Source organism: Carcharhinus amblyrhynchos, chromosome 18 (assembly GCF_965287045.1).
Source record: "Carcharhinus amblyrhynchos chromosome 18, sCarAmb.v2.hapA, whole genome shotgun sequence".
NCBI classification, from domain to species: domain Eukaryota; kingdom Metazoa; phylum Chordata; class Chondrichthyes; order Carcharhiniformes; family Carcharhinidae; genus Carcharhinus; species Carcharhinus amblyrhynchos.
Window position 1 is genome coordinate 15,066,212 of NC_137341.1, and position 22,026 is coordinate 15,088,237.

Consider the following 22,026-nt stretch of genomic DNA (forward strand, 5'->3'; position numbering starts at 1 on the left):
GTGCAGAGGAGATTCACTCAATTGGCTTATGAGGAGAGACTGAGTAGACTGGGGCTATACTCATTGGAATTCGGAAGGATGAGGAGAGATCTTATAGAAACATACAAGATTATGAAGGGAATAGATAAAAAAGAAGCAGGGGAGTAGTTTCCAGTGGCAGGTGAAATTAGAACAAGGGGGCATGGCCTCAAAGTAAGGGGAAGCAGATTTAGTTCTGAGTTGAGGACGAGCTACTTCACCCAAAGGGTTGTGAATCTGTGGAATTCCCTGCCCAACGAAACAGATGAGGTTACCTCATTGAATATATTTAAGACAAGGGTAGATCAGTTTTTTAAACTGTAAAGGAATTAAGGGTCATGGTGATTGGTGGGTAAGTGGAGCTGAGTCCACGAAAAGATCAGCCATGAACTTATTGAATGGCAGGGCTTGAGGGGCCAGAAGGCCAACTCTTGCTCCTAGTTCTTATGTAGTGCTATCACGTTATTTCTGTAGTGCGATGACCAGAACTGCACACAGTATCCAGCTGCAGCTTAACCAATGCACTGTACATGATTGGATCCATAACATTGTGTTTTTAACCTTCCTTTCCCCTGTAAATACCTTGAAGAATTCTTCACCCTTTCAGAGAAGCCATAGTAGCAAATGTGCGGGCAGATCCAATAGATAGCATTGTGATAATCTGTGACGTTGATGTTTGTTGTGAGATTAATATTGGTGAGGACAATGGTAGGAACTCTCTCGCTCTTTGAACAGTGCCTCAAAATCTTTTGGAACCACCTGATTGTTTAATGTCTCGTGAGCACTGCAGGACACCCGGAGTCTTCCCCTGGTGCTTCAGCCTGGGTTATGTACTCAAGTCTCTGCAGTGTGACTTGTGCCCACAGCCTCAGGGAAAGAGTCCTACCCAGGCCCTGTGTTGAGACTGCAGTATAATCAGGGTTTTGATTGTGGCCTGTGATACTGAAATGCTGAATTATTTTCTCTTTTCCTTTGAGAAAGTGTGCACTCTGTCCTGTCCCCTCTTGCGAGCCAGTAAAATGGGTCTCCTCATACAAAGCTTTTTCTCCTCTGGTTCAGGAAGTGCAGGGCTTGATAGAATATGGATGAGCGTGAAAATTGTTGCATGAAGAAACAAAGACCTGATCCAGAAATCACCTGCATGTCAGTGAATAAGGGCAGTGCGTTTCCAGATTCAGTGCAGTCTCACTCAAGCTGAACATTGTTGTTGCATTTGTTTCAATTAACTGTGACACATACCCAGAATCAATGACCAAAAAGCCTCCGTTCAATTTAAGGAATGTTGTTGACCAAGGAGATTGACCTTGAGAAATTAATTTGCATTGAAGAAATGCCCTTTTGGTCCAGTGCTTATGTTCTCCTCTCCCACCCTACTTCGTCCTACACTATTCACATATTCTTCTCTTCCTCATGTCTTTCTCAAGCTTCCCCTTAAATGCATCTTTGTCATTCGTCTCGGTGCTTGTATTTTTTTATTTCTAACATTTTGAGCCGTTGAGCAGGCTTGAAGCAGAAGTTATGAAGCAGTTTCAGCCACAGATAACTGATCCAAGATGTTTGCATACAAGCGCTAAAGTATGTAAACCCACATCCTGGTAGGTGTGTTCCCAAGGACAGAGTCTGGCAGCCAATGTACTCACAATCATCACCCATTTATTACCCATATGGGCCTTGTAAACACTTCCAGAGTCTCATTAATCAAGCTTTTGCCTGGAGCCCTGCATTCAGCAATGTATTAAAGGCAGCACTCGGCAACTGAAGAGGAAAACGTGTGTGTGTGTAACTGAGGGGAAAGGCGTTGTTTGCTCATAGGTGAGTTCAGAAAAGCCAATGCAATGTTGGATCTTTGTCACATGGATTTTAAAGGGAACGGTTATTTCCTTCAGTTGTACACAGCCTTGATCAGGCTCCCTTGGAGTAACTATCCAGGATATCACTGCCCATGAATAATGGCTTTGGAGGGGGTGCAGATTCACCAGGAGGATACCGGAGCTGAAGGGGTTAAGTTGGGAGGACAGATTTGATAGACTTGATTTATATTGTCCAAAGATGTGCAGGTTAGGTTGTTTGACCATACTAAGTTGCCCCTTAAGAATCAGGGAGACTAGCAGGGTAAATATGTTGGGTTACGGGAATAGCGCTTTGGTGAGTTTGTTGTTGATGCAAATTGATGGGCCGAATGGCCTCCTTCTGTACTGTATGAATTCTATAATTCTACGATTCCTTTGAAAATGGAAGTTCGAGGGGTGATAGATTTGATGGGTTCAATGCAGAGAAGCCACCCCCTCTGATGAAGGAATCGAGAATGAGAGAACATAATCTCAAACTTTAACATTTAGGAGGGAAAGTAGAAAGCACTTTCTTACCAGAAGGGTTACAGAAATCTGGAATCTTCTCCCCAGGTTGCTGGTACAATTGAAGCTTTAAAGAGGTAGATCATTTTTTCATTAGATCAGAGTAGCAAGAAATACAGAGCCATGCAAGGTAGGTCGATACAGTTCAGATGTAGAAGAACCATGTTCTAACTGAGTAATGCAGGAGGAACAAGGGACTGAATGGTATATGTCTGTTCCTATCCTGCAGTTGTGAGAAGTACCATGTAATTGCAGCTTGGTTAGTGTATAAATACAAACCATTGGAAGAGATAGAATTTTGTTTATTCTGTTCTAAAATTCCAATTTGAACTCTCATTTTCTTCTAATCTTTCCTTAGCTTTCTGCTTTGGGTGAAAGTGCTGAGGATATTGTGTGTTAATACTTGCTTTAACCTTGGAGGGATTTCTTTCCGTACATCGATTTTAACTTGGCATTAGAGGCTACTGTTTGCATTTGTTCTAAATGTTAATTGAAATAGTCTTGTTTGAAATCTCCAAGAATGTATGAAGCAGAGTGCTTGACCCGAAGACAATTTCTGGAGAAAGTGAAAAGCTGAAGCAGTATTTGGCAAGTTTTCAGAAGGTGCTGTGTAAACTAGCAAGCATATAGCATATTATCCAATAATTATATACAATATCCAGCACAAAAAAGGGCTATTTGGCCCATCTGGTGTATGTCAGTATTCTTTCTTCATATAATCGACCTCCCTGTGCTCTTCAGTTCACCCTATCAGCATTTCCTCTTTCCTTTCTCCCTTTGTGTGTTTACATGCTGTCTCTTAACTGCATCAAAGTTAGTCACCTCACCTTACTTAGTGTGCTTGCACATGAGCAGTGGGAGAGATCACATACACAGCGAGACATAATGAGTGTGGGCCTTGGCATTTTGAACACAGTGGGAATTGAACTGGTAAGTCTTTTAAATTTTTGTTCAGTAGTCTAGTTAAAAAGTTGATAAGGTAACTGACTCAGCCGACTGAGTGGCAGTTAATAGAATCCATAGAATCCCTACAGTGCGGAAGGAGGCCATTTGGCTCATCGAGTCTGCACTGACCACAATTCCACCCAGGTCTTATCCCCATTTACCCTACTAACTGCCTGACACTAAGCGGCAATTTAGCATGGCCAATCAACCTCACCTTCACATCTTTGGAATGTGGAAGGAAATGGGAGCACCTGGAGGAAACCCATGCAGACCTGGGGAGAACGTGCAAAGTCCACACAGGCTGAGACCCAAGCCAGGAATTGAACCTGGGCCCCTGGCACTGCGAGGCAGCAGTGCTAATCGCTGTGCCACCATGCAGCCCCTGTTAATCACTGATTAGGGTGCTTTAGATGTTGATTACTATTGAAACTTAACTTGTGTGAGCACATACAGACAGGCAGTCGCACCGCAGACTACCACAAGCAGAAAGGAGTGGGTGATCACCAGGCAGAATAAGGGGACTAGGCAGGCAATGCAGGAACTTCCTGTAGCCATTCCCCTGCAGAACAGATATATCACTTTGGATACTGCTGGGGTGTTCGCAAATGGCCTCTCAGGGGAAAGTAGCAAATCCGTTACACCACGGTTGGCTCTGTTGCACAGGAGAAGAGTAGACAATGTGGGAATGCAATAGTTGCAGGACATTCAATTGTCAGGGGAATAGGTAGGTGTTTCTGTAGCTGCAAATAAGACTCCAGGACGGGATGTTATCTCCTTGGTGCTAGGGTCAGGGATGCCTCAGAGTGGCTACAGGATATTTTGGGGGGGAGAGGGTGAAAAGCCAGTGGCCATGGTACATCAGAGTACCAATGACATGAAGGAAAAAAAAGATGAGGGTCCAAAGTGTACGGAGTTAGAAAGTAAGTTGAAAAGTAGGACCTCAAAGGTAGTGATTTCAGGATTTCTACCAGTGTGACGTACGAGTCAGAGTAGAAATATCAGGATATATCAAATGAATACGTGACTGGAAAGATGGTGCAAAAGGGGATGGTTTCAGGTTCCTGGGACATCTGGGGGAAGTGGGACCTGTACAAACTGGACAGCTTACACCTGGGCAGAACTGGGACTGATATCCTGGGGGAATATTTGCTAGAGTGGTTGGGGAGGGTTTGAATTTGAATGGTGGATGGATGGGAACCTAAGCAGGGTGACCAGGAAAAGAGAAACAAGGATAGTAATAAAAGGAAAAACAGCAAAATGCAAAAACGTTAGACTGGTTCATCAAGGGCGAGTGACAGATAGGGCAGAGTACAAAGAAAAGTTAGGATGATAAAAATGGCAAAAAAGTAATCCTAAAAGCTTTGTATTTTAATGCATGAAGCATTCGGAATAAGGTAAATGAACTGACAGCACAAATTTGAGGTAATTGGATATGATCTCATAGCCATTACAGAGACATAGAGCCTTACAGTGCAGAAGGAGGCCGTGCGGTCCATCAAGTCATGGTTAAAAGGAAGATCAAAACTGGGAACTTAATATCCAAGGATATCTGACCTTTTAGAAAGACAGGAAGGAAGGAAAAGGTGATGGGAGTGCACTGTTTGTAAGGGATGCAATGAGGATCAGATGAGAGATGATCTAGGTTTGGATGATGTAGATTTGGGCAGAAGTAAAGAACAGCAAGGGAAAGAAGACATTGATAGGAGTAGTGAGACCCTCAAATAGTAGCCACAGTGTAGGAAAGGGTATAAATTGATAAATAAGTGCGTGTAAAAAGAATAAAGCAATAATTATGGGTGTTTAACCTTCATGTTGATTGGGTTAACAACAACAAAATCACAGAGTGCATTGAGGATAGTTTTCTGGACCAATTTGTCATGGAGCCAACCAGGGAGCAGGTTATCTTGGGACTGGTAATGGGTAATGAGGCAGGTTTAATAAGTGACCTCAGAGTAAAAGATCCCCTTGGAAATAGTGACCATAACATGATAGAATCTAATATTCAGTTTCAGTGAGAAACTGGGGTCAGAAACAACGGTGTTTATCTTAAATAAAGGGAATTGCAATGACATGACAATAAAGTTAGTTAAGGTGGACAGGGCGGATAGATTAGCAGGAAAGGCAGTAAGCAAGCAGTACAGGCATTTAAGGAGTTAATTCATAACCCTCAGCAAAAATTCAACCCAATCATGAGGAAAGATTCGAAGAGCAGGATAAGCTAACTGTGGCTAACCAAGTATTAAGTTGAAAGAAAAAACATATAAGGAGGCAAAAGTTAGTGATAGCCCTGAAGGCTGGGGTAAGTACAGAATCCAGTAAAGGAGAACTAAAAAGATAATAAGATAAACTACAAGGGGGCAAACTAGCGAGGAACATAAAAATTAACAAAATTAAATTTAAAAAAATATATATCAAAAGGAAGTAAGCGGTCAAAGTGAACACAGGCCCCTTTGAAAATGAATCTGAGGACAAGAAAGTGTCAGAGGAGTTGAACAGATAATTTGCAGCAGCCTTTACAATTTGTACTTTGAACATCCTATTAATATTAAAGAATACGAGGGAGGAATTGAGTACTGTTGCCACCACTAGAGATGAAGCTGGAATCTTATCACTCTTCACGCCAGCTGGATTTTCCCACACCGCTGCAGTGAACGGATTTGGCTGGCCAGCAAATTCTCCGACTTCGCTGCAGTGGGAGCATGCCCTATCCCCATAATGCCATGCATTGATCATGGTCAATCCACCTAACCTGCACATCTTTAGACTGTGGGAGGAAACTGGAACCCCCAGAGGAGACACATACAGGTAGTCACCCAAGGCTGGAATTGAACCTGGGTGTCTGGCACTGTGAAGCAGCATTGCTAACCATTGTGCCACCCTTAGTCAGCAGCAAAACGATGGAACTCACCACTGACCTTAAAGAAAGCCATCCACGATGACCATGGGGTGACATGATGGGTTAATGGTCAACACTACTGCCTCACAGCACCAGGGACCCAGGTTCAATTTCCTGCTTGGGTCACTGTCTGTGCAGAGTCTGCACGTTTTCCCTGTGTCTGCATGGGTTTCCTCTGGGTGTTCCAGTTTCTTCCTACAGTCCAAAGATGTGCAGGTTAGGCTGATTAACCAGGCTAAATTGATCTAATATCAGGAGGAATAACAGGGTAAATGAGGGTTACGGGAATAGGGCCTGGTTGGGATTGTGGTCAATACAGACTCGATGGGCTGAATAGCCTCCTTCAATAATGTAGGGATTCTTTATGACAACAAACAAGGAAGTAAAAATGTTCTGATTATCCTTCACATTTTATAAACTTTACAGAGAGAAAAATTAAACTTTTGATGTGATTGGGGGCAATAGTGGAAATAACCAGCCATTTGCCTTTAGCACCTGGAAGACAATGAACGGGATTCTCTGATCCCTCCCCCCAGTCCCCCACGGTGTGTTTCTCAATACTGGGAGGTGGCCGGCAGCACGATCTTCTGGTCTTGCTGTTGTCAGTGGGATTTTCCACTGAATCCACTCCATGTCACCATGGTCAGGATGCACTGTCGGTGAGATAGAAAGATCCTGCCGGCGTGAAGAACCAGAAGGTCTCACCTCGTATCTTACCTCTGGAAAGTCATTCTTCGATTAATGTTTCTTTTAACTATCAGGAAGAATTATGTAAATTGAATGAGAATGAATGCAAAATACGAGGATGCTGGAAATCTGAATAATCTTTTTAACTTACCGTCTTGCCCCCTAAGCCATCCTCGGCCTGCATCAATGATCCAGTGAAGCCCAGTACAAGTTGGAGGAACAGCATCTCATTTTCCCACTGGGCACTTTACAGCCTTTTGGACTCGAACTTCAGCCTACGAACTCAACATCTACAACACTTGTGCACGCATGCACACTCTCTCACACTCCCCATCCCCCCACTTGCCCTGGCAGGAAGCCTACATCCACCTAGGCTAAGTGAGGCTCTTAAGTAACCATTTATTGGCCTCTTCTCATCCTCGTTTGTATTTTATCAGCAATGGGTAGGCATTTTGCCACTTAGGGGAGAGACTGTCAGATATGTAGGATCTGCCAGGCAGCAAGAGCCTAATTGGCCCCCTCCATTGTTGGTACCCCTGGCCAACAACGTTATCAACAATGGCCGCCACTCCAGGTGGCAGTGAGGGCCTGAAAAGCTGCTGGTACTCATAGACTGGTAGCTCTTTGGGCAGGACATCATCTCTTAGAGACAGAACTTCTGATTGCAGGCAACTAATTGCCTGAGGAGCAGAAATTCAGTTGGGGTTTCCATGACCAACGAGGTGTGGGGTCCGGGGTGTCCATTACCTTGACCTTCCAGTCAGTGAACTGGACCACTCCCACCCTGTGCCCCATGATGCTGGAGGGCAAGACTCACTATCGAAAGCCTGAAGACATCCTGAAATGTTGAGCGCTTGTGTATTGCAAAATCTTTATCTGCTCCTTAGCGCCTTAAGTATAGCCACAGAATCCCTACAGTGCAGAAGGAGGCCATTTGGCTCATCGAGCCTGCACAGACAACAATCCTAACCAGGGCCTATTCCCATAACCCCACTTATTTACCCTGCTAGTTCCTCTGACACTAAGAGGCAATTTAGCATGGCCACATCTTTGGTCTATGGGAGGAAACAGGAGCACCTGGAGGAAACCCAAGCAGACACAGGGAGAATGTGCAAACTCCACACAGAAAGTGACCCAAAGCTGGAATTGAACCCAGGTCCCTGGTGTTGTGAGGCAGCAGTGCTAACCACCGTGCCACCCTAATAAAACATCCCAAAGCCCTTTGCACTTGGCAGGTTGACTCCTTAAGGTATAGGAGAGCTAGATGGGGACTTCTCGTCTTCTCCAATTGGGCTACCAAAGTTATATCAGTTTAAAAATGTTTATTGTATATTTGTTTATTTTGAGGGACTGCACGGAGAATTTTGGGGGAAGCGTTTCTTCCCTTTTCTTGGGCTCAATATCGTATCCTGCTCCCCCCACAATTATCGATCTCTTGTTTTTCTGTTCAATGTCTGCACGACAAATTTAACAATGTGATGTTGTGTTGTTACTATTTGGTTTGCCCTTTTATTTTCCAGATGACAATAAGATTTGTCATGATTTGAAGCAATTTGTCTGACGTGTGTTGCCTCTGGATTTCTCACTTTCTCAGGTATGAGAGCCAGTTGTTAGGTGAACATACGCACACAGCAAAGATGTTGAACTTGGAACCAGCATCATTTCTCACACACATTTCAGTTTGTACAAAAATACAATTAACTTTTAACTCCCAGACTTAGCACAGTAAGTTTCTTTTTTAAAATAATAAACTGCAGGCATTGTGAGTTAACTCTCCAGTCTTCGATCCTGCTTGATTTGGGTATATTATAACAGACATGGTCCAGGTTCCCAGCCTTGACACCGATCAATAAATAGTCAAGGCCTGAACTGTCTACTTAGAGAATTTGACACAACGCCCTGCATCTTGAGATGGCCAGCAGTTGTTCTGCAGAAACAACTGCGACAGTCAGGAGGCATTTTTGCTGACTCCCACAGCAAGTTCAATTTGTACTCCGTGGTCTCTTATGGTCCATGTGTAGTTCGTTCCCATTTTAACACGATGCACGCTACCCCCACCCTGAGCTTTAATCAGACAACATCTGGTCACCATTATAGTTCAAGTAATGTCGATTTGTGTTCAGTCACCATGCAGCCGTGGGGATTGCTTATTTAGATCTACTGATTCGCACATAGAATGGAAACTAGAAGGCAATTATTTTATCATATTTGTGGTTACGTATTTGTAACTCCATTTATTCTGCTTCCAATTACATCCTTTTTTGGCCCCAAACCACCAGCCTGGATGAGCAAACACTCTGGGTTACAAGTTCCTTTCGCTGAGATCTCAGGAGTTTTTTTCTGTTCCCTATTCAATTTTTCTCTTTCCCATCAAAATCTTTAGCTTTTAGTCTCGTTAATGGACCACCTGGCAAAAGAATTGGGTTCAACTAACTGTGTTAGAAAGCTGTTAGGATGTTAACAGGACATTTGAAACGGAGGTTGATAGATTTTCACTGGGGAGAACGTGTAAAAAGGCATGAAACCAAGATGGGTTGGTGCAATTAAGATACAGTCTGAAAGACATCCAAAATATCGTGTGGAGCCTATATGTACTCCCCATGTCTGCGTGGGTTTCCTCCGGGCGCTCCCGTTTCCTCCCACAGTCCAAAAAACGTGCTGGTTAGGTGCATTGACCATGTTAGATTCTCCTTCCGTGTACCCAAACAGGCACCAGAGTGTGGCAACTAGGGGATTTTCACAGTAACTTCATTGCAGTGTTAATATAAGCCTACTTGTGATGAATAAATAAGCAGATCAGCCATGATCTAATCAAATGCCGGGAAAGGCTTGAGGGGCTGAGTGGCTTCCCTGTGCTCCTATGATTTGTGGGCTGGTCATATTCCATGAACCTATCGCTCATGACTTTTCTTTGGTGTGGCTCGTGATATAATTTGGGATGGTCAGAATCTTTGCGATTTTTGAATGTCAGCCATTAACTCACAAAATATAGCTTATTAATGACAACCTTGGATTGCTGGTTTGGACAAATCTAAACTAGTCAACAGCTCATGCTGTACGTTTAAAAAATGTTAGCCAGTGATGCATGTTGGCAGATGGTGCGTGATATAGAAGATTAGAGATGATAGCAGTGCTCTGACGCATTTTATTGATCAAGGCTGATGAACTTTCATATATCTTTTGCTCTGCATCTCTCATTGCCACATGTTGGAGTCCATTAATTAAGCTGAAAAGCAAATTTAGGGATTGATGTCAGGAAATCTTTCTTGTGCAAAGAGTGAGCACCATTTGAGTTGAATATGCAGTATGGTAATGGAAGATAAATCCTGAATATCATTTTAAGAGGCTGTACGGTGGGATGGGACTGTATTTTGCTGGATGGATGAACCAAGACAAACTGAACGGCCTTCCTCATTTCTTTCTGCCTTACGTGCTTTACTGTATTGTCAGATTGTATTTCAGAGTGGAGGAACAAATGTGGACTATTACAAGGACTCTGCACATCACACGAAGTCATTTGAGATATTGCCCTTTGGCAATGTTTCGAGCTCATTGTTTTCTCGTTTGTTTAATGCTGAAACAGGCCATTCAGTGCATCTTATTAATGCTCCACATGGGCCTTCTTCAATACTCTTCACCCAAACCCATCAATATATCCTTCTGTTCCATTCATCTTCCTTGATTTGATTATTATTGTCACGGGTATTGTGTACAATGAAATGTACTGTTTCTTGCATGCTACACAGACAAAGCATAGAGAAAGAGAAGGTTGCAGAATGTCGTGTTACAGTCATGGTGTAGAGAAAGATCAACTTAATATAAGGGAGGTTCATTCAAAAGTCTGATAGCTGCAGGGTAGGAGCTGTTCTTGAGTCAGGTGGCAAGTGATCTCAGACTTTTGTGTCTTTTTCCTGATGGAAGACTCTTCACAACTGCATCTTCATCATTCACCTGAACTAAACCACATGGTCTTCCCTGACTAAACCTCTCCACTGCATTATGAATGCTTCTCTGAGATGTTCAGTGGCATCCCTCTTACATCTGGCATTGGAGGACAAATCTGAACTAGCCAACAACTTATGTTGTATGTGGAAAAAGTCATGAAATCAAGATGGGTTAATGAAGTTAAGCTGTAGATCAGCCATGATCTAATCAAATGATGGAAAGGCTCAGCAGCCTCATTGTGCTGCTATGATTTGTTTCTCTTGGGCTTAATTTTTCTTCAAAATCATCAAAGAACATAATAATTGCTTGATCGATAGCAGGTACGAGTTGGATTGTAATTCTGCTCACTGGTTTACCTGTGCTTGGGAATTAGCTGGAATTTAATAGCCTCTCTCCAGCATGGAACAGCATCGCTGTTATCATTAGAACAAGAATTAATAAGTAAAGGCTTTGACTTGTTCCTTTCCTGTGCTGAGTGGCATATGAGGAAGATGAAGCACATGTTCGTGTTTGTTTCCATTCCTGGAACAGGTTGACACTTGTCACCCTGACGCTATAGGTGAAGGCCACCGCTCTGCATCAAGCATGGCTGGCCAGGAGATTGTGCCATTCTTACTATCTGCCAAAGGCATATTGGACAGATTTACTGACTGATAATCTGCTGGTTTGGCCACACTAGGAACACACTTTTCAGGTGCTGGAGCAGGACTCCACCTTGGAGCTTCTGGCTAAGAGGTAGCGATGCATTACCCTGTGCCATAAGACCTCCAAATTTCAGTCTCATGCCCCCAAACTATTTAGTGCTTTAAATAAGATTTTTCTTTCCCTCAGTGGAGATCTGTTATTTCTCAATCCACTATCACTATCAATGGATGAGATCAATTCTCAGTGGGTCCGCAGAGATTCCTGGCCTCTCAGATAACTCTTAGAACATTGATTCTATTTTGTTTCCAAAGCTGTTGATCAATCATGAGGATGGGATCAGAGCCACATGGTATCTGTCTGATTAATCTTGATCTTAACCCACAACTATGTAGTTCATGGCTCTGTCTTGAAGTTAAATTGAAGAAATCAGCCTTGTACTGTACTATAAGTAATTCAGTAGGTGTGATTTTTATTTTGTGCTGTCAATGCCTCCCCGCCCAACCTTTCCTTGGTTACAGGTTATATTTGCACTGCCTTGTTTTCCGTTCCGGACTATGCAACAAAATGGGTATAATATTTTCTTACAATATCCTGTGCAAAACGGCAAGATTGTAATGATAAAGCATTTAATTTTAATGACAAAACAATTTGAAGGATTGAACGCACATCTCTCGAAAGCAACTCACACATACAATTACTATGAAGTGCAGTAACTGCTGTTGTATAGGCAAGAATGGTGGCTTTTACATGCACAGCCAGATGCCACACCCTGCAGCATAATGATTTACCAACTAAACTGGTTTTGGGATGAGGGTGGTTGAGAGAGGAATGTTGCTGAAGAGAACTCGCTGCTCCTAGAATTACAGTGCAGAAGGAGGCCATTTGGCCCATCGAGCCTGCACTGGCAACAATCGCACTCAGGCCCTATCCCAGTAGCCCCACATATTTACCCTGCTAGTCTCCCTGACATCCCCCTGACACGAAGAAGCAATTTAGCATGGCCAGTCAACCGATTTCTGCCTCCTCTTTAAGTGATAGTGCAGTGGAATCCTTCATGTCCCCCGGTTCACAGAAACAGAAGCAGAGAGGAACTCAACTCGAAGGATGATACCTCTGATAACATAGGACACCATCAGTGCTGGACTGGAGTGTTGACATAGCCTGTATATTGTATTTGAGGTCTGCAGTGGCATTTGTGACGAGGTGGGAATTGCAGGTCACTTTCAGAGAAAATCAGGACTAGCTTCAGAGGGCAGGTGATGCTCTCAATTCCAAAGGTGTGCAGGTTGGGTTGATTGGTCATGTTAAATTTCCCCCTAGTGTCAGGGGGACTCGCTTGGGTAAATGGAATTATGAGGATAGGACCTGGGTGGGATTGTGGTCAGTGCTGACTCGATGGGCCAAATGTCCTCCTTCTGCATTGTAGGGATTCTATGATTCTCTGAGGGTCATTGAAGCTTTAAGGGTTGGGTTTTTCCCCCAGTCGGAGTAGGTGCTTCCAGACAGGATCAGGATCTAGTAGAAAGACTAGTTTGTGTACTGAACTCTACTTTCACAATGAAACAATTGTGAACCATCAGAAGGACTTCTGCTGCTGAACTTAGTCAATGGATATTCACCTGTTTAACAGTTTGAACCGTCTAACTGAGAGGCAAGAATAACTACCAACTGAACTAAACTGGTTCATTCGTAACAAAAACAGAAAATGCTGGAGAAGCTCGACAGGTCTGACAGCATCTGTGGAGAGAGAATAGAACAGACAGTTCAAGTCAGAATGACCCTTTATCAGAGCTGAAGGCAAAGAAAATTGGACTTCAGCTCTGATGAAGGGTCATCCACACTCGAAACATTGGCTCTATTCTCTCTCCACTGCAGCTGTCAGACGTATTGAGATTCTCCAGCATTTTCTGTTCATGCTTCAGATTCCAGCATCCGCAGTATTTTGCCTTATCTTGTGCATTTGTGGTTGTGTGGCATTAAAGTTAGGCTAATGATGTAGGAATGTAAGAACATACAGGACCAGAAAAGGCCATGTTAATCAATCAGACCAGATTAAAAAGACAGCACACACAGTTCAGTAACTACATCCTTTAATTGATTACTTAGCAAATGCCTGTACAAGACTGATAACAGCAGTAATTCTATTATCGTTCTGGGCTGTACATTGCAAACATTTAGCATCCCCCCGACACTCTGTGTATATCAGATCTGTTGGGCCATAAGGCCTATTTTGCGATACATTTAATTCCCACCAGTTGTTTTTGGGAGCTTCTCCAGTCCTATAATCCTCTGAGATATCTCCAGTTCTGGCCTCTTTACATTTCTGATTTTTATTTGCTCCACCATTGGTGACCAGGTTCACCAGCCTAGGCCTTAAGCTCTGTTATTCCCTCCCTAAATTTCTCAACATCTCCCTCCTCCTTGAAGATGCTCCTTAAAATCTGTCTTTTTGACCAAGTTTTCTTGACATCCCCATACCTGGCTCAATGTTGTTTTTCTTTGATAACACGATTGTAAAATGCCCTATAATGTTTTATCATGTAAGAATTCTCACAACACCAGGTTAAAGTCCAATAGGTTTATTTGGTAGCAAATGCCACTAGCTTTCGGGGCATGAGCCACCTGACAAAGGGGCAAAGCTCCGAAAGCTAGTGGCATTTGCAACCAAATAAACCTGTTGGACTTTAACCTGGTGTTGTGAGACTTCTTACTGTGTTTACCCCAGTCCAACGCCAGCATCTCCACATCATGTTTTACCATGCCAAACGTGCTAAGTAATTGCAAGTTGTTGGCGTTTTTGATGCCGTGACAAACAGTTCCTTGGGACGCAATAGGGTGAATTTTACTGTGCCACCTGCCACAGGAATTGGAGTGGGCAAGTGGTGGGCCATGGAAAGGTCCGCTGACCTTGGGTGGGATTTTCTGGTTTTGGGGCAATCGTGGCTGGAAAATCCCACCCGATATGTCAATGTCTTTTAAAGATCTGGAATACTTTGATAGGAGCAGACAGCCTGATTTGGGGCAGGGGCAGGCCATGATGCAGAGATGCGTAGCAGGCTGGTTTTGAGATGGAGAATTCAAGCAGATTGTGCCTTGTTTGGTTCAGCCTGACGCAGTGACTGCTTCAAGCAAGTTCTCGCGTCTTACGCACAGCACAGAAACGGACATGGAACAGCAGAAGAACATAGACTTTAGGAAGAGGTTGGTGAAACAGCAAATGTTCAGGGAGGGAGTTCCAGGTAGTTTGGCTGATCTGCTGAATGATGGAGGGAAGGACAAGTGGGAGGAGTGAAGGGCTCACCCCTGCGTTTCAGGTTGGATGAAGCTGCAGGCGTATTGTAGGGCAATGGTCTGAAAAGATTTCTGAACAAGAATCTTGGGTTCAGTGCATTGAGTCATGAGCAGCCAGTGGAGGTTCATAGGAACAGGTCTGACTGAATATTTAGCACAGGACAAGTGCAAATTGTCAAGGCTCAGCACAAAATGGAGTTCAGGTCGAGTGATTCTTTGGAGATATAGAGACTGGAAAATGAGGCAGATGGCGATAAGGGTTTCAGCAGAGGTTGAACTGAGGGAAGAATGAAAATGAACAATATCCTCCGGGTATTCCGTTTTTTCCCACATTTCAAAGATGTGCAGGTTAGGTTGATTGGCCATGGTAAATTGCCCCTTAGTGTCAGGGGGATTAGCAGGGTAAATACATAGGATGATGGGGCTAGGACCCAGGTGGGATTGTTGTTGGTGTAGGCTCGGTGAGCTGAATGAACTCCTTCTGCACTGTAGGGATTCTATGAATATTGTGGAAGTGGAATAGTCTTTATAATAAAGATAAGGAGGCTTGTTTCCAAGTTTGAGCAGATGCGTTTGCCATCTAGTTATTTGATATGTACCAGCGGGAAACTATTTCAAAGTTGCATGTGGTGAAGTGTTGTATTACTGTACAATGCAATCCTTGCCACTGGGTGGAAGTGTAATGATATCTTACACACTAAACAGTTCTGTTTATTGTAGTTTTCCTTTTGAGCCACTGGATTGTGCTGTGTGCCACTTGTGTTCACAACTTTGTTTCTGCACAAAGCCATCAGGTGGTTTGAATTCAAGACAATATTTGTTGCACAATGTTGTCTTCTTGCTGAGAACCAAAAGGTGAAAAGCTGAGGTCCGTGATACACCTAGGGAAATGGACAGAATGAGGATTTGATGGTGGGAGAAAGACAGTGAGAGAAAGCAGTGACACCAGACAAGTCGCAAGCAAAATATAATGGCAACCCTCTCTCTGGTGATGAGAATTTATACCTTTTATTGACTTTTTGCATTAATTTACATAATTTGAGAGGATTCAAAGGTTGACATTTCTGATTCTGAGGCAATATGATGTTTTTTTTTCCAGCTTGATGCAGGTGGCACGGATAGAAAAAATTGGGACATTGTCTGAGAAAAGGAAAGACTGTGTATGTGAGAGAGAGAGAATCCAACAGTGCAAGAGGAGGCCATTTGACCCATCGAATCTGCACCAACCTCAATCCCACCCAGGTTCTATCTCCATAACCCATACATTTACCCTAGCTGGTCCCCCTAACATTAAGGGGCAATTTAGTACCGTCAATCCACACATCTTGGATGCACATCTTGGGCTGTGGGAGAAGACCGGAATAGTCGGAAGAAACCCACACAGACATGGGGAGAAAGTGCAGACTCCACACAGACAGTGACCCAAGCCGGGAATGGTACCTGGGTCCCTGGTGCTGTGAGGCAGCAGTGCTAACCACTGTGCCACCATGCTGCTCCATGCACTGGAGCACCCAAGGTGCCCAGTAGACATGGAATGTCTCAGGTGTGTCAATGGACACTAGGTGCTCCATCTCTTAACAGGAAGTTGTGTTTTCAGTTTAAGATGATAAAGAGGGGAGCGGCTAGACCAGCATATGGTAACATCAATTAACCAGAACAAGATTAGAATAGTTGTGACGGACTTTCAAATCAGCAGTAGATCATCCAGTTGCCTACCTGCAACCAGATTTAGTGCAGAAAAGATAATGTAGCAAAAAAACTGAAAAGCTCTGAAGAATAGTCACCTGGACTTGAAAAATGGCATGTTGGCACAGTGGTTAGCACTGCTGCCTCACAGTGCCAGGGACCCGAGTTTGATTCTGGCCTTGGGTGACTATGTGGAGTTGCACACTCTCCACGAATCTGTGTGGGTTTCTTCCGGGTGCTCTGGTTTCCTCCCACAATCCAAATATTTGCAGGTTAAGTGGATTAGCCACGCTAAACGTTACGGATTACAGGAATAGGGCAGAAGTTGGGATGCTCTTTCGAGAAGTAGGTACAGACTCGATGGGCTGGATGGCCCCTTTCTGGCACTGTGGGGATTCAGTGGTTTCTCTCTCCAAAGATACTCGCAGACTTGCTGGGTTTTCCCAGCACTATTTTTTATTTCAGATTTCCAGCATCTGCAATACTTTGCTTTCATAATGTAACAATACTTTGTGGTGACAAATGCTTTGATGCAGACATACCTGCTGTTATCACCTCATTACAATGCAGTGCTGAGAAAATCTTTGCTTTCTTTTTTTTAAAAAAATGTTTATTTTACCAACCCCATGAACTCTGCAGAGTCATGACTTTGCTTTATTCTGATTAAATTACTTTGTTAGAGGAAAAATAAAATGTTAGCACAAGTCATTGGCTAATGGAAAAGTACATTTAAGAGGAACATAATCTGAGGGAATAAACATTCCTAATCTTTGCTGATCGATGGATCAGTTTTTAATTAAAGCAGGAAAGGAGGCTGAAGGTAAGAGCCCCTCTCACCTTTAACGCACTAAGGAATCACTAACGTACACAAATTAAAAAGACCTTATAACAGTGCACATTCTTAACATGGTAATTCTGTAATAACTAATGCAAATAAAATAAGCTTCCTGGACCATTTGCCAGGCCTTTGTGCTGCATGTGACCCATAGGGAGTAATTAAGATACCCTTGTTTTATTTCCTGCCCTGATTTAACATATGGCAAACAAACAAAAAATTGTACAATATTGTCACAATATTGATAATATGAGATGTAGCACATGAGTATCTTGAGAAATGGGGTGGAATTTTACTGCCCTGCCCGCCATGGGAATCGGAGCAGACAAGGAATGGACCATAGAAAGGTCCATTGACCTTGGGCCGAGCAAGGCTGTAAAATCCTGCCCAGAATGCGTGGTAAGTGGTAACGTCCCTGGACTAGTAATCCAGAGGTCCTAGTTAATGCTTAGGTGACACTGGTTCAAATCCCACCACAACAGCTAGTGGAATTTGAATTCAATAAATAAATGTACAGTGGGTCTCGGTATTGGTGACCATGAAACAATCATCGATTGTCATAAAGACCCATCTGGTTCCCTAATATCCTTTAGGAAAGGAGATCAGCCGCCCTTATCCAGTCTGGCCTACACGTGACTCCAGAGCTACAGCAATGTGGTTGACTCTTAACTGCCCACTGAAATGTTCAGTTCAAGAGTGATATGGGATGGACTGGCCTTGACAATGGTGCCCACATTCCTTGAAAGAATAATGGAAAAAAACAAATGCAGCTTACTTGAGGAGGAATAGGCAGTTTTGGAATGATGGTTCCCAAAGGTCCAACATTCAATGTTTGTCTCATGTCATACCTACATCTGTTGTAGATGAATGGGTAAATATTCAGAACATATAATTACCAGGGTGGTGGAAGACAAAGTGGATGAATGTTGGCCTATTTTTTTCCCTAGCAGTCCCTGTAAGTCTACCTACTTCACGGATATTTGAACAGTCTGCACAAGACTTAGTGATAATCATAAGCCAGTTCCCCAACATTTGCATTGCTCACAAACGTCTAAAACAATTGCATTTGATACTTCAGGCACTTTAAGTTGAGCTGATATGTTTACTATATTCACCTACAATTAAGCAACGTTGCTCTCTTTTTGACTGAACTTGAGTATCGCTCACAACATAGATACTGGCGGAGAAGATTTGGCTTGGCTTTTGGCTTTTAAGATTGGAACCAAGGCGTTTGAGGAAAGAAGTTTCAATTTTCACAGGAGCAGGCCTCATCATTTTGATGTGTTCAGGCGATCTCGCAGGATTTGCTTTTGTCTTTGGAATTTCATGGGCTTTGCAATCATTTCACAATCTGACACTCGCTCAACTGCTGTGCAATCGCTATTGACTTCTTTCTGCACAGTATCACCTGTTCACCTCTCCGCTCAGTGCGAGATCAATGGGGTTTCCACACCACACTTTACTTGGTTGGACAGCTGTGGCTCCAAAAGGTTGAGCAGGGCCCCAGCTGTAGAAGCAGTACTTTATCGTTGCTCAAGCTAAAAGGCTATTTTGGCTATTGGAGGGGCGGTACTGCAGCCTCTTAACTCCTCAAAGTGCTCCTTCTCAACAGGCAGACTCGGGAGCGAGGCCAGGTTTGACTAATAGCTCTCGCCCAGGGCCATCCTTCCAATCCAACACGGTCGCACTCCATTTCTTGAGCACAAAGATAAAGGGTGCAATATTGTCACTTTCTGCACACAGCAAGTGTTATTAAGCAATGCATTAATGTTGGTGATTAATGTAATGCCATCAGTTAAAATGATTGTCCATGGCATTTGCCAGGCTTGTTCTGCAGATTTATTGTTGGGATCAAGTATGGATATTTTCTTCTGCGTCCTTGGAGCTACTATGTTTTGCACATTTTATAACCTATAACCTACAACCTTCCTTGCTAAATAGGATGTGAAAAGAAGCACTGAATGCTGTTGTTTTAGGAATTGTTAGGCTATGGCTTTGTAACTTGTAACCGATGTACTGCAGTTTGATCTGGTCAAGCTCTTCAAACATTCTTTGGCAACCATTTTGGTGTTAAAAGAATTGCAAATCACAGATACGAGTTTATTGTTTTAAGTCCGAAGAAAAAAAAACAATGCTTGCTTTTTCCAATGTGATTTTTATGAATAGATCAATACCCTTGTGTTTTTCTCTTGCCTAATCCTTACTTAAACCCCTCATCCATCCCATTATTAGCACTGTGTTCAGGAGTTTACTGATTATCCACATTCAAGTTTCCTGGCCCTCACCTCTCGATCCCCCCTCAGTGAGGTAAAGGCAAAGTTGCCCTTATCACCTCACTATGGTTTCTGGCAGAATGGTGTTGACAAAGGCTAGACGCTGGTAACAGGTCATCCAACTCTGTCCCTCATTGGGACTGTTGGGTAGTCAAGCAGGTCAAATGGATGAAACCCACGAAAAAAGAGAACTTGATAGTTTTATTTGGGACTAAATGAAGCAGTGAGATTTTGCCGTTGGGTGGTTTGAGTTGGTTACTGCAGAACTTTCACCTCCCGCGGCGCAAAGCAATTTAGTCGAGGGATTCAGCTTCTTCATGGCCCACCTTAATTTCAATGTTAGGAGTCATGGCATTGTGGTGTCTGTTGGCACTGAACCTGCGGCAGGGCTCAGTGATACACTTCATGGCTTCCACGGCAGCATCTTTTATCATCTTGTGAAAAATTGCGATGCATACCAGGCACAGGCAGCTCCCAGCAAACATGACCAACTCTCCGATAATCACCAGCGCCAAGAATTTGGGACGGGCAAGCTGTTGTGGTTGCCGGAGGAGGAGCAGAACGTTATAAACCAGGTGGCAAATAAAAGTCACCGTGACCAGCGCCAGAAAAACTGGGCGAGGACAGACACGCTTCCTGCAGTCCTGCAGGATGAAGCCAAGAATGATGATTGTCGGAACTAGGAATCCGAAGAAAAACTTGACGATGCTGTATTCGGCTGGGGCGTCAAGTGGGTCCACATGGCAGTTCACTGACGGGTGCGTGGCTTGCTCAGCCCTAGTGAGCGTTGTGACCAGAATGGAGAACAGGATGCTCGGACCCATTGCAGCCAAGATCGAGAAGAGCCATTTATTCAGTTTTCTCCTCATTAGGTGCTGGTACGCCAAGACGGAAATCATGATGTGAGTGTATGCCGTGTAAAAGTAGGAGACATTGAAGAAAAATGACAGAATGGCACAACCGAGAGCAGTGGTATTTACGGGCTCTGGCCTGACAAGATCAGTGATTGAGAAAAGGATAAGTGAGAAATTGGCCACAGTCAGAGTGAATAGAATGAAATCCAGTTCTTCAAAATTCCTTCTCTTTCTGTAGTTTCGAGCATAAACGATGAAGATGAAGATGCCCGTTAGCAGTCCTACAAGTCCAAACAAGCTATAGATATAAACGGACCTTGAGATTAAATTATCTGCTTCCATAATCTCGGTGAATATGTTGTGGTTAAAACCTGATGTTAGGTTTGTGGAATTGCCATGGTCTGAGGGAGTGTGGATAGAGGTAAAGGAATCTGAGTGATTGATCCCATTAGTGCGTGTTTCTTGCAAAGGCATTGTAGCTTCTGTCCTCATTCGCAGGTCAGCATACAAGGTAATACAGCCGATTGGTATCCTGTAATCGCTGGTGTCCAGTTAGGGAAATTGGGCGGAGGAAAATTACAGGAGTCCAGTTTTCAACCTGTGAAAGACAAAGATGACAAATTAATTTCTATCTACCAACACACTTCATTGGTGGAATTGTAACAGGACTGAAGACACATTTAGATGTCAGTGCAGATTCAGTTATAGCATTCTCGTCTCAGGCCACAGGTTCAAACTCCTTTCTGATTACTTGACACATGATCTTAGATGACACTCTGATACTGAGGGAGTGCTATGCTGTTGGGTGAACTGTCTTTCCAATGAGATGTTAAGATGATGCCCTGTCTGCACCCTTGGGTAAATGTAAATGATCTCGCAGCATTATCTGAACTGCAGGAAGGTTCCAGTATCTTGGCTGATATTTGTCCTTCTATCAACATAAAGTAACAAGTTACTTAATCATTTATTTCTGCAGCTTGTGGGAAATCAGTATTCAAATTTCAGTTTCCTACGTTGCAACAGTATCTACTTCAGTGGCTGTCAAAGTGTTTGAGACATCCCTAGATCACACAAAGCACAATACAAATGCAAAACTGTTCTTTTGTCAGAGCATATATCCATTCCAATGGAAATTATTCATTGATTTCAAGCCCTAAAAAGTCTTCTGAAAGGATTGCTTTTAATTACTAAGTCCCAGCCACTGAGGTGTTTATCATAGACAATAGCAGAAGCTCCTGAATCATAGAATCCCATCAATGTAGAAGAAGGCCATTCAGCCCATCAAGCCAACACCAACAACAATCCCACCCAGGTCCCACCCCCTAACTCCACACATTTGCACTGCTAGTCCCTCTGACACTAAGGGACAATTTAGCATGGCCAATCCACCTAACCTGCACATTTTTGGAATGTGGGAGCACCCGGAGGAAACCCATGCAGACCCAAACTCTGCACAGACAGTGACCTGAGGCCAGAATTAAACTTGGGTCCCTGGCACTGTGAAGCAGCAATGCTAACCACTGGGTCACTGTGCCACCCACATCTTATGCCCTGTGACGCATTAATTTGGCAATTCCTACATTAATTTGGCAATGTA

At 43.4% G+C, this 22,026-nt stretch overlaps 2 protein-coding genes across 2 annotated transcripts in view; one reads left to right on the plus strand and one right to left on the minus strand.

Annotated features, from left to right (window-relative positions):
• The window catches only part of LOC145354869 (protein cholesin-like), a 326,372-nt gene that overhangs the window by 95,456 nt on the left and 208,890 nt on the right, over window positions 1-22,026 (plus strand). The window lies entirely within an intron of this gene.
• Window positions 14,186-22,026, minus strand: part of LOC145354867 (uncharacterized) — a 30,151-nt gene continuing 22,310 nt past the window's right edge. The window contains exon 2 of the mRNA XM_080206417.1: window positions 14,186-21,027. Coding sequence (XP_080062543.1) covers window positions 19,869-20,921 — 1,053 coding nt within the window. The 5' untranslated portion in view covers window positions 20,922-21,027 and the 3' untranslated portion in view covers window positions 14,186-19,868. The remainder of the gene's footprint in view (window positions 21,028-22,026) is intronic.